This window comes from Raphanus sativus, chromosome 9, assembly GCF_000801105.2.
Source record: "Raphanus sativus cultivar WK10039 chromosome 9, ASM80110v3, whole genome shotgun sequence".
Taxonomy (NCBI): domain Eukaryota; kingdom Viridiplantae; phylum Streptophyta; class Magnoliopsida; order Brassicales; family Brassicaceae; genus Raphanus; species Raphanus sativus.
The window spans coordinates 1,725,992-1,739,755 of NC_079519.1; the positions used below are offsets into that span (position 1 = coordinate 1,725,992).

Sequence of the window (13,764 nt, forward strand, 5' to 3'; positions counted from 1 at the left end):
TTTCGTATTATTAGCACACACTCCTTAAATTGTTGACCTTACACGTTTTTGGCCAAAGATAATGACCCAGCTTCTAATATAGAATGCACTAGAAAGAATCATGACGACCAAAACAGACACACGATCCTCTCGCAACTCATTTTGTCTTGATTAGACGAATATGTAATTACTTCAGTAACTAATGGATCATGAATAATAGGCAAGCGCGGTTGCAGTAAGCAAAGGGAAAGCATCAATCAATCAATAAGCAGAAGATAGAGGAAATTGTCTAAACTACACACAACAACAGTCTAAATCGATAGAACTTGGTTAATCAAATTTGGTAAAATGTTCATCATTCCATTGATTACTATTATTGACTGTTCCTTGCTGATACACTGAAAGAAAGAGTATGCTGTAATACATAATTAAGAACCTACTTAATCTTTGTACATGTTATTTCAGCCAGAACCAAAACTAATAAGCTGGAGAAACAAAACTGAGAAATTCAAAAAAGCATCTCCCAACTCCAAAGAGATTCCACAAGTGAGCAAAATAAAGCTGTGCAACTTTCATTCACCGTTCTTCATCATCATTTCTGAAGAATTAGTAAGCAAATCATATTAGCAAACAATTAGGTTAAGAAAAAAAAAATCAAAATCAGGGGATTATGAAAAGATGATACCTTTCCGTTCTCGGATGCGTCTGGGACATCGTAGATATCTTCCTTAACTTCACCAAAATAAAAAGCTGGATACAAGGACTGCAGAAGACGCCAAGACTCAAAAAAAAATCAGAATTCAAAAAACTAAGTTTAAAAAAAAAAAAAAAAAAAAAAAAACTGAGACTTTTGGGCTTACATCGATCCGTTTCTGAACGTTTCTGGGACGTTTCTTGGGCCGTCGCGGTGGTGGATGGCCCACCATCGCCATAAAATCATCTTCCACCTCTTTCTTCGACAGCGTCGAGTTAAACTTGGGCCTCACTCCCTTCTCGTCCTTCTGATTGTTCCCGCCGGAATCTGTTACCGGAGCCTCCTTGCAGGCCGCTCTTCTCTTCCTCAAATTCCACGACGGAGAAACCTCCATCTCCCTCTCTTTCTTGTTCGTCTTCTCTTCCTCGTAATCGTCTTCCTCGCCGGCGTTCGCCAATCCTCGACTCCGATTGTCGCCGAATTTGGGAGGCGAGGATCGGCGTCGGAGTCTTTGATCAACGGCCGCGACGGGGGAGGGGGAGCCGCCGTTGGATTCGATCTTTGAGCACCTTAGACTGCGCTGGGCACCCCACTTCAAGTCCGTGAACGAGAAATTGTGGAGAGTCTTCCTCTTCTTCTTCGTGTAGTCTTCTTCTTCATCTTCTTCTTTCTCACCGGGAAACACCATTGCTTCGCCGCACTTTCTTCCTCTTTCAAACCGGCGCCGATACTTTAACAGATTCTCAATCTCTCTCTTTCTCTTTCTTTGTTGGTTGCTTTCGATTTTGGTTTTGGATTCTGCGAAGGAGAGAACGGGAAAGAAAGAGTGTTCTTTATATATGGCAGTGTTCTGGTATTTTTGTAGTTATAAGATGTGTTTGAGGGTAGTTTCGGAAAATGACTTGGTTTTGGTTTATATGTCATTGAAGTTGTTTATCAGCCGTCTGATGGTTGGACCTCTCACTCGGGACCGTAGATCTTAAGCCCACCGCAAATCTCTTCTCCAAGAGGTGAGGGTTTATTTTTGGGCCTTACCGTTTCCAGTTTATTCTGGGCTTATCACTATAAATGTTTGGATCTTTGGTATACAGTATGTTCTAAAATATAAAGACGGAAAATGTTGAATCTTTTTTTTGTTTTGAACATTAAAATGTTGAATCTTCATATCAAAACTGTTCTATATAAAAAACTAGGGTCGGCCCGCCCTACTGGCGGGATGTGAACTATAAAATAATTTCAACGGCTAATATACAAATTAAAAACATTAAGATCTGGATACTGAAATTTTAGGCATGTATATCCGAATCCGGACCAGTTATATATTTTTTAAATATTTAAACATAATTATATCTATGTATGTATACTATAAATATTTAGTTTAAAATGTCTATTTTTATTTTGTTTAACATTTAATATATACTTATTTTAATGTGATGTGTTCTAATTTTTATTTGATGTATATGTTGTGAGACCATACTATTATAATTATTATTTATATTTTTTGTTGTGGGTTTTTAGTTTGATGAAAACATAATTTTATTACAATTGACCAATTTTCCTATACAGGATAGTTTTATTTTAGAAATGAGAATATCCAAATATGTTTTATTTGTTTATTTATATTTGATCTAACTTGTATTGTCAATGTTTTTCCCTTTTATATCATCTATATCATTCACAATGTGTAATTATAAAGATTTATACATCAAATAAGTTTTTTTATTCTACTTCATCTATTCCTATTCTTAGAAGAAATAAGATTAATCTTCTATGTCATTTGATTGGATTTTGTAAGTTATTCTATAACAGTGATTTATATTTATATTAAAGTTTATTAAAATTTTTAAAAGCATTAATACATATAGAACTTATAGAAATTTCATTTGTGAAAACATAGTTAAAATATAATATATATTTTTAAATTACTTTTGTTTGTATTTATAATCATACATTTGCAAGCTAAACTATAACCATAAAATAAATAATTATATTCCACGAACGGATTATGAGCCTCACAAAATTTGGAGTATTTTAAAGCTGAAAAAGAAAAAGAAAAATTGGAGTATCTTATATATTTGATAATATATCCAAGGTTTGAGAATACCCATAAGCGTATGGACATTGTATAGTCAGAAAACTTGAAGTTGTGGTTGCTCCGAGTAATGCCAATGGTCGCTGGCCTCACCTGCTCGCCGACGAATAGCTTGCTAACCCCACAAGACGCTGCCTTTTTCAGAGAGATGAAGAGATCGCGATCTCCGGAAGATTATAGATTTTGCCGGAAACGACGCATCGAAGGTTTATATATATAAAGATCTAGCAGACGAAGAGCGCAATAGGTTGATTCGTAGTGGGATTGAGAATAAAGACAATTTAAGATTAAACCACAAACACCGTTACAGAATCTAGAAAGTCTCAGCGCCAAATGAAAACAGACGAAAAACACGAAGGAGAACATCTGTTTAGGGATTCCGTAGAACAGTGTCGATGAGCCTAGTGCCGAAGAGCATTTCATTTGCGCTAGATGAAGCCCACTGCGAAGCCCATTTCGAGAGAACAAAGTTTAAGTGATACGGTGCGTATCTGATGTGTCAACTCGTGAGACTTCTAATTTCTGACGTGGACGCTGATGTGTCAGCAGGAGAGATTCAACTCTCTTTTATATATATAGATGATAATTGATGCCAGCCGCTTATAACTACCTAATTTCGTCTAAGATTTTTCTTGAACCACTTAACTCTGCTTAAAATCAAAATCACATGATTTCATGGCTTACAAGATAATTAGGCTATGCCTAATTGCAGACTGCTGTTTGTAACTAGGCTCTGCCTAATTTCATGGCTTACAAGATAATTAGGCTCTGCTTAGGTCCTCACGTGGGTTCGTAACTCTACCCCACCTGGAAAAATAAGAACAATTTGCAGACTGCTGTTGCAAACTGTTCTCTATGCCTTATGGAATGAAAGGAACAGGAGACTGCATACGGCAGTATCTATGCACTTTGAGCGTATTACTAAGGAGATTCAGACAATTATGAAAGCCAAACTGTTTGGTATGGATCAGATTGTTGGGAGCAATACCAGGATCAGCCCAATTCCATCACAATCCGAAGAAAGATATCTTCAGCTATGGTTCCAGAACTTCCCATCTTGACTTGCCTTATTCAGCTTGCTTTATGAAAATCATTTCTTGTTGCACATGTGTTTTTTTTTATTTCCCTGTCTTTGAGCTTGCTTCTATTTTGTAAATTCTGAAACAATATCCCTTTACGGAAGTAGAATGAATAAAAGGAAAATTTTTTTTTTAAAAAAAAAAAAGATAATTAGGCTAGCCTCGATATATTATAACACTCTCCACCATAATATTACATGTTCTCGACTAAAATAAATACAATTAGATGACGATTCTGTATATTTACTAATTGACTAGTTGAACCAAATTTTCTATTTTTAAAAAATTAACTATATAATCATATATTTATATTATATAGACCTAAAAGTAGCTTTACATATATAATAATTTATATGTTTTTTATTAATTAGAAAAATAAATAATAAACATGAAATCTAACTATATTAAACTAAAGAAGTGAATACTATGCAAATTAAAATTAATAAAACAAAATGATTAACCTTTTAAGTTATCATATTTATTTATTTTATAACTAAACTTCTAAATTTTATGATATGACAAAATAAGAATAATTTATAAGAACCAAAAAATGTTATTTTCTATTTTTCTTAAAAATATAATTAAATAGACACCAATTAAAAATAGTTGAACGTTAATCATGAAATATTAAATTGTTAATAATATTTGAAAACATATTAACTATATGTTGATTTTTTTAAGAACTAAGTTTTTGAAATTGATCTGGGTCATCGATTTTACCAATTTCAGATGATTTTACTTCTTTTCTTCAAATCCACGGTTTAGTTTAAAACCGGACTCGATTTTTGTAAGGAATCATGGTTTGATCGGTTCGACCGGCCGATTCAGTATTGGGCATGCTGGACCCACTCTTTTATGGGTCTAGGCCTATTTATCCGTAGCCATTTTATTGGGCCTTCCAGTTGTTGCACTTCCATAGAGTCGATAATATATTATTCGAGGCTATGCAACATGCAGCAGGCGATGGTGAAAACAAAAAGAAAAGAAAATGAAGAGGTGATAATTAAAGCAAACGAATGAGAGATCGACAAGAGCCAGACTCAGAAATTTTTGTTAACCACTTTTACGTCGTGATGTGTTCTGAACTGGTAGTGGTAGGACAGTCTTGTACGCTAGTCCACTTCGGGTGTTTTCATAAATCATAATGAATCATATGTTACATGATGTATATGTATGTATGTATCGAAGACGTACGTGCGCTTTTCTTTTAAGTTATCTTGGGTCCTCAGATCTCTTCAATTGCAAAAGGATGTCTTTCTTGTGGACCAAAACGACTTAAGAAATGAACAAAAACGAACACTCATTACACCACCCCATGTGAGTTGAAGTCATATATATTCTTCTTGGGATGTTCCTAAATACATTTAATCAATGTTTTTAAACTCGAACGGGAAAAAGAGTGCCCATTGGGATAACTAGTGAAAGTGCAAGAACTAGCCACGAGAAGATAATACAATAAAGCATAAATGAATTCTCTACAAAGAACATATATATACTACTAGTTGATCTTTTAATTGCACTTACAAGTTTCACCTAAAACAATCTTGCAATAAGTTCAAGATACACTTTAGTTTATCGATCTAAGATCTCTCACGTTCAAGGGTCTATACACAGCGTAAGAACCTCTCAATGAAACCTTTTTAGCCCCATAGTTTGTTGCTTCTTTACCAGAAATCCAAAACCTATATTTCTTATAATCAATAGGTCATGGCTAAAATTACACAAATAAAAGTCTACAAATCTCCTTGTGAATTTTCCATTTTCGTTTTTGTACCGAAAAAGGAAAACTTCTCATATGAAAAAAAAGAAAAACTTCTTTATCTTCCAATTTCCTCTCCAATGTACTTTTTTCTTCATAAACTATCTTACATTTTTTTATCATTTAGACTGATCCATAGTTTACACCGAACAAGACCATCCATAGGCGCTTCTTGTCATTTACCAAGGGTCTTGTTCGAAGACTCGTCCATCTGATGTGCTTCTCTTTAGGCATTCTCGAGTCACATTTTTGTTGACTCCGCTCCTAGGTGTTTGAATGGTTATAGAACCCTTAGCTGGTTCTATCTTGCTGGGAATGAATCATTTGTCATGTTCTTCACATCTTGAGCTAGTCACTATAGAAGGTCTCTGTTATCAAGTTATTTTGATGACATTTGTTACTTTGATCCTAAGGTAGTCTAGTCTTGTTGTTTTGGTGTACTTCATATGAACTTTTGTTGCTGAATTTACTGATGTGGTTTAGGTTTGTTGTATCTCTCGTCTCTCTTTAGTAGGGCTTTGACTCCCAGGAATTAGATTCCGCTGGCTCTGTGTACCACTCATGTATCCGATCTCCAAATCCGTTAATGGTTAATTTAAATTTTCAGTGTTGAAAAAAAGGACTGATCCAGAGCTTCGTTTTCTGTATTACATGTAGTATTTCACGACTAATTAATATGTACATGAAATCTCAGCGAATTGTGTGCGCTTCATCTTCTAAAAGATTCACTGCACTAGGAACTAGGTCAGTAGATCAACTTACCCATTTACGAGTCAATAACGTTACGTTGTAGAACGTATGAAAGGTCATTTGGGTTGATTTCAAATTCAGAGTAAATGTAAATTAGTAGTCAATCATATTTTTTAACCAACGAGAATCTTAAATGAAAAGGGGAAAAAGGCTTATCCCGACAAGATCTAGTACTTTATTCTTATCCTATATTGAATTCCTCCATCGACATCATAATTGCAAAAGGTTAAGCAAGAAAAGAACTTTCTTCGGATATACAATGTACTGGCAACCAACGAGACTTCGACAAACGCCCACAGCATCTTTCTTCTCTTTCCATATTTCACGTCCAACGAAAGCCAAACCCTAGGGATTGTTCTCTTCTTTCTCATATTTTATCACTTTCCACCCAAGCACTATCCTGTCTCTTAGTGCTTGTCTCTAACCTACGTACCAGAACCTCCAATGTACTTTGACATTACCTTCTTTTTTTTTTACCTTGACATTACCTTATGATCTCCACATTAGCGTTAATTTCTGTTGACTTCGGTGCTTTTTTTTGACAACATAATAATTCATTCATTCATTCGTAAAGTTTAGAACAGAGAGGTGGTAGAGGATAGCAGAGCAAATCTCGCCAACGAGTCTGCTCGAAAGTTACAAGCTCTCTGAACATGAGAGAAAAAGATGAAAGCGAAAGATGAAGATAGGAACTTCGCTGCTATGAATCTAATGCATGCATAAACATATGAAACTGAATACAATTTGTATCGGCAATAGAGCTGAAAAGGATTTGAATGTACCAGAACTAGACATTTGTACTATATTGAAGTAAACAACCATAACATATATGTAGGCATGGACGCAAGTTGGGTACTTGGTCGTTTTGCCCTATTCGCTACTTGATTTGCCTCGTGGGAGTATTAGAATTTTTGGCTTGTACTTATATTTGATCCGATCAAGCACTTAGTAATCAAGTACTTGCCTGTATTTTTAATACTTGCAAATTACTTAGTAATATTTGATACTTGTTTATTTAGATTTAAAACTTTAAAACTAAATGTACCAAAACTGATAAGTACAATTAATCATGGAATAAATACTTTTATTTTTCATATAATTGTTATTTTATTCAAGTCATTCAAGTAATTTGATTTAGTATGTCTGTATAACTCATTCGAAATAAGTATTTATAATATAAAATACCTAAAAATAATTTTTTATTTTTTTTATTATAATGTCAGAATTAAAACAAGTATTTTAATAGGTCATATATATTTTTAGAATCAATATCAAATAATAAACAAGTAACGGGTCGAGTATTAGAAAAAAAAAATCGTAATACTTAATACTTGACTTATACTTGCAAGTAGTAAGATTTGCGGACTTGCTACTTGATAGTTGATTTGACAACGTCAAGTATTTGCTTTTTCAAGCTGAGTACGAGTTAAGTAGCAAGTATTGACCGAGTAACAAGTATCAATACCCAGCCTTACTACATATATGTCCTCTTGTGAACCCACAACTATATTCGTCGTGTCTAAGAGAAGGGAAAGGAAACAAAACATATGTTAAAGACCCCCCCCCCCCCCCCCCCCCACACACACACACACACACAAACGACCAGGGACTTGCTTCCAATAATCCACCATCAACCAAATTGTTTTTAGTTTTTATAGCATATGCATATAATTGCTATCAGTCGATTACTATTATTTGTTTCTGCTTGCGTTAATTTAAGTTTATATGTTTAAGTATTATGTTTAATCTTTGAAAGAAGGCATAAGCTTTTAGTGTGCTTTATAGCATATCAAACATCATGAGAGAAAAAAAATATTTCACATGCTATGGTTTTGTAGAAGATATATATGATTTTGGCTCAGTTTGAAATTTTAATTACTTTTAAAAGATCCATGACAAAAATATAGTTCAATATGCTAATAAACATATTAATTATAGTAAACGCAGTACTTCGACAGACAATTGGACTCCAAGTGTGATGACCACAATACCAAACGCTAGACTTTCTTTTGCGTGTATGTCTAATATTTTACACATGTTACTCGAGATTTTGGTATTGCTATGTCTAAAAGCTGGACTACAGTCCTAACTGGAAAACAAAAGTATAATATGAATCATTGTCTTCTTTTACTTTAGTTTTTGTGTAGAGTGGGGGATGGAGATGTCTATATTAATGCGTTGTTTCTTCAATAATTTGGTTTGATATCGTACGGATATAAGAGTATATTGCAATATATAATGCGTAGTGGTCAGAGTGGTAAAGCAAAAGCAAAAATTAGACGCATCCTCAAGAGTTGTAATTAACTTCTTTTTTTCTGACAACTAGTTATAACTTAGTGCGTGTCTTTTAGATTAGGGTATATACATTGCATGATTGATGGTGTGATGGGGTACTTTGGTGATTCCTTAAAGAGGACACATGATGCAGCAAAAGAACACGTTTCGGGACTCTGAACAAAAGTTTCCCCTCCAAAAGGGTACCTTTTACAGATATGCACATGTATGTAGTTTGCCAGACCAACAACAAGGAAGTGGGTTTCTACTCCCCAGAGAAGTACGTACGTATGATAGATTTATTAACATCAGTTCTTTTTGTATTCATTGACAGCGAATCATTGTGTGTTTGTATTCATTTTACATGATATTACCTAGACGCATTGGACTAGCGGACTCAGTCAAAGCAGAGAGGACCACGAAGCACCTTGAAATTAAGCTAACTAAAAGCGTTTGCGATTTTCTTTTCTCCGAAAATGACAAAATGTTGTGGGATTTCTTCCTTTTTTGGAATAAGAAAATATTACGTTTCATCGCAGGAAATTACAAGATTGTGTTCCCTCACGAAAAATGAGCAAAACAACTAGAAAGAAAAACAATCAAAACAATAAGAAAAAGCTCCATATGTAAACGCCATTTTCCTTTTTTTTTGTCACGAAAACGCCATTTTCCTTGAGTGGTAGAAAAGTAGGTATCTACGTTCATGGAGTGTTCTGATACCAAACTTAAAATTGATCCACATCAAGTCCTCTAATTCTCCAACCAATCAATGTTCAAAAGTACTTTCTAAACTTTTGTTTAAGCTTGAGCACAAAATCTTACTGCCCACCTGCCCCAACTCCGATAACTCATAAACATATAAACAAATAGTATAATATAGATGTGGCTATTGCATTGTTAAAATTTCTAAAACAAGATACTTTGTGTCTTGTATATAAATTATTGAGGGCATGGTGACTAGTAAGTAGGTCACTAGGATCCCGTTGCATGTTTAAACATGAAATGCGCTGGCCTACCTGTATAAAATTATCATATAGTAGATTAAAATAATTTTATCATCTTAAATTCCAGTATCCGGGACCCTCAACCTAAGCTTTTGTGACATTCATATGTCATATATTACATTTTCTTTATATATATATATATATATATATATATAATTTGGTTTAAATTAAAGAATGTGATTAATATATAAAATATTTTTACCTAAGAAAAATAAAAGCTATTTTGTTATATATATAATTTTGTAAGTATAAAAATGATCAAATTCATGATTTTGTTTGTATTCATTAAAGTATGTTTATAGTTTATACTAACTCGTAATCTAATTTAAATCTGATCATTCAAATTACTATTAAATGAATCTAAAAATAGACTTTATATTCATGAAACCAATTCACACGTAATATTTTCAAAACGTTATCCCACACATTTTGTGATAAAAACTGCTGTTTTCTTGGTAATACACATCCTCATCCTCATTCATATAAAATTATACTTTTTTTCCTGTTAAATGTCAGCTTAGCGTAGGATTCCTCCACTATATAAGTGCTATCATTTTAAATCATAGTCTTTAATTTATGACATATAGTAGCTTAAAATATTTACTATCGCACAAACGTACCATCATCACCTCTAGTCACATCATTTAATAATTTTAATTAACAAGTAGTATCTTTATGCCCGTGTACGTTTTATACATGCACATTGGTCATGTACATTAGAATATCTCCCAACTCATCTCTGTAATAAAAATCTCTAAAATAAAGATGTAATTTTTGGGGAAGAAATAATATCCATCTATTTTTTTTTTGATTAAATATCAAATTCATTGATCACTTTGAAAAGTTAATTTACATATAGCTACTATACTTTTCTAGAGTTTAAAGAATAAAAAAAATGGTGTCTTCTAGTTTGTGTAAACATCAAACCATCTTCTAAGTAGCCCCTCCATTTTATGGTTTCCCTTGTATTTCAATGAAGAGATATAGTAGTCTTCTCTACTGATAAGCAGGCTCCTCCATGTCTTCTTGAGTTTCTTTCTCTCCACAGTATATAGATAGTTGTTTGGAACACTAGGCGAAGAAGAGCAGTGTCGAGTCGATTCCGGTTTGGCTGCAACAGAGAAGCTACGGTATCCTCCCAGTCGGGCGTGATTTCTGCTTCAAGTAGACCTGCTGCTAAATTCATCCATACCGTGAAAGTATATGGACAAGCAAAGAACAGGTGGTCTCGTGTTTCATCCTTCTCTCCACAGTATACACAACATTATATTGCTCAATGCCCCATCCTCTCATTCTAATTCCAGTAGACAATCTGTCCTTAAATGCTAGCCAAACCATGAAAGCCTGTCTAGAGATGCCTTGCTGAAACCACACAATCTTGTGCCAAGGGAGCTCGGTCTTCTTGATTCGCAGATAGTCCCATGTTTTCGTAGATGAGAATGATACCTTCTATATTCATCTATTTATAGGAGGTAAATATAACATTTCTCTATTATAGATGAATAATACATTGAAACAATAATTTTTCCTCTGTTTTAAAAATTTCTATTATAAAAATGGGTCGGAGATTCTCTTAGTACCAAACTAATGTTATGTACACATACTTCGGTTCCCGGTATAGTCAAAAGGGCTTTCCGTGATCTTAATTGCCAAAAAAATGATTTGTTAAAAGTCTATATGATACTAGTATTGGCCAAATGATATCATAAAATTTCCAACCAAATTGTGTTAGATTGGTAGGTAATAGACCAATTGATAGGAATTGTCATTTCTTACTTTCATTGTTGTTAAACAGAGGTCTAGGAAACTTTTGAAATCTAAATTAGTATACTACTTTTCTAAATTTTGATTCTAAATGAATATCAAAGATGTGGCGACTATAAAAGTATAGACGCCAATTATAATTTGGTTGATAATCATATGCTTATACGGAATCAATACAGAATTTAAAACAGATTGTGCATAGACTTCAGGATCAGCTTGCAGCCGTACTAAATTTCAAACGCCAACCAAAAAGGTCGAGGGTGGCCTTTTGGCTACATTAGCATTGCAGCAAACTTATAAGAATTTTTCTTATAAAAGAGTTTTCATACCCACCTTTGTATTCTATTGGCCACTAAAAATGGTGGATATAAAGTTTTCAAATTAAAGATCCCATTGATCTGTAAGTACTGGAATTCTATAAGTTTATAGTTTTGTAAGTTTCTACTATATATGAAACGCTTTTTCCGGTATAACAATCTGCTATGCCGGAATTTTAGTAGCAAAATAAATTATAATATGTCATGATTTTATTACTAGTATTAAAAATAATTTACATACAATGTTTCGGGATACTTTTTCTATAATTATGTGATTCATCATGAAGGATATAATCGTATCTTTTTCTACAACAATGTTTGATTAAATATTAATTTAGACATTTCTTTTTTAACTTCAGTTAGATCGAAGAATCCTTGTCTATTGCCGGATATCTGATAACTTTTGCCCTATAGTGTGTATATATATATTTCTCACGACTTCGGTCTTATTGTTTATTTCTGGTCTCAACAATACAAATTACAAATAACATTTGTAGTTTTTTTCTTCACAAACTGGTTAAGCAATTGGAGACGTACTTCTTTTGGGTAAGAAACATAGATCATGGCCAAAAAAAAATCAGTTCAAAAAAAAACATAGATCATGGTAGGAAATACACACTTTCTTTAGACGTACAGTTAAACAGAAATCATAATCACTAAAAATAAATAAAATCAACTTAACTGTAGGAAAATATACACGAGAAATACTTGCAAGGGCATATGATTAAACTAAACGTTAATGACCAGCTGGCGCAAGACTCAGATGCAAATCCAACCCTAATCCATCATCAAAAGTGGATCCCACTTCTTTTGAAAACCCGTTCACCAATGGTCTCTGTCCATGTGCTTGAACATGTCTCATCTGAGCCCCGTTAAACCCAAATCCAGACTCATACAAGAACCCATTTGTACCTGCTCCCCCACCAGAACCGTCCTGAATCACGCACCCATGCGACACGTGAAGCTGAGAGGGGGACACACGTGGAAGATACATCCAAGAACCTCCTCCCCCGGGCGGAGAAACGGTGGATGATAGGAGATGTGGCCGAGGAGCAAAGGCGGAGGCCATTGGGTTACGTAAAAGTGGAGAAGCTGATCCAACGTTAGAGTATTTTGAGGCAGCGTTTCGCGTAGCTTGAAGCTGAGCGCGTTTGAGTTGCTGACGCTCTTTCTTGTGAGCGTTTTGGTGACCGCCCAAAGCTTGAGAGTTACCAAACTCCCTGCAACAGTATTGACACTCGTACTTACGTTCTCCTCCTGCTCCGCCTCGGCTTCGTACACCACCACCACTTCTTCCGGAGGATCCCGCCGGAAACTCGTTATGCTCCGGCGAGTCAGATGATTGGTTAGGTTTCACCGACTGTTCGAAGAAATCTTCTTCTCCGTTGACGCTGAATCCAAAAAGTCTTAGACGAGGAGTAGATGTCTTTGAACAAAAATCAAGCTCCTCCATTAGATATGTTTTTAGAGAGATGGAGTTTTTGATAAGAGGAGGTGGACGCATACATATATATATATATATAAAAGAAATGTCGAGGAAACTGAGATGTGGACTTTGTACAGTAACATGGGAGACACTGCAAGTGTGTGTGAAAGATATGAATATTTTTTTACTTTTTTTATAAAATTATTTTTGTAATGTTTTTGTGATCGAACATCCCAAGAAGTTAAAAGAACAGTGAAAGTGGGAGTTTGAAGGACACAAGAACCAAGACGACATGGATTATGGGACCCACTTGGATTTCATTTGTCTCCTTTTTTTTATATTTCAGTTTTATGAATTGCTGAGTTCGGGTAGACTTTACATGTGTGTTGTTATTTTCTACATGTTCCCTTCTTTTTTTTTTTTTTTTTTTTTTTTTTTTTTTTTTTTTTTGCTAACTTGTAAATATCATAAATGATGAAAAGAGTTTACATAAGTAAAGATCTAAAATTTGATCTCATCTTGGCAAAAAAGAAAATAAAAACAAGATGAATCATTGGAAAAACTACAAGAACAAACACAGCTGCTCTTATCTAATCCAAAGGATCATGAGATCCTTGAAAAGTTTG

At 34.2% G+C, this 13,764-nt stretch overlaps 2 protein-coding genes across 2 annotated transcripts; both read right to left on the reverse strand.

Annotated features, from left to right (window-relative positions):
* Positions 1-297: 297 nt before the first annotated feature.
* On the reverse strand, positions 298-3,965 carry LOC108825895 (uncharacterized). Its single transcript, XM_018599255.2, has 4 exons — positions 3,754-3,965; positions 840-1,471; positions 665-742; positions 298-577 (listed from the first exon to the last, which is right to left on the reverse strand). Exons 2-4 carry the CDS (start codon positions 1,359-1,361, stop codon positions 572-574), a joined length of 606 nt encoding a protein of 201 aa, XP_018454757.2. The 5' UTR covers positions 1,362-1,471; positions 3,754-3,965; the 3' UTR covers positions 298-571.
* Positions 3,966-12,289: 8,324 nt separating this feature from the next.
* Positions 12,290-13,209, reverse strand: LOC108824402 (zinc finger protein GIS3). Its single transcript, XM_018597820.2, has one exon. It carries the CDS (start codon positions 13,163-13,165, stop codon positions 12,449-12,451), a length of 717 nt encoding a protein of 238 aa, XP_018453322.1. The 5' UTR covers positions 13,166-13,209; the 3' UTR covers positions 12,290-12,448.
* Between the last annotated feature and the right edge of the window lie 555 nt (positions 13,210-13,764).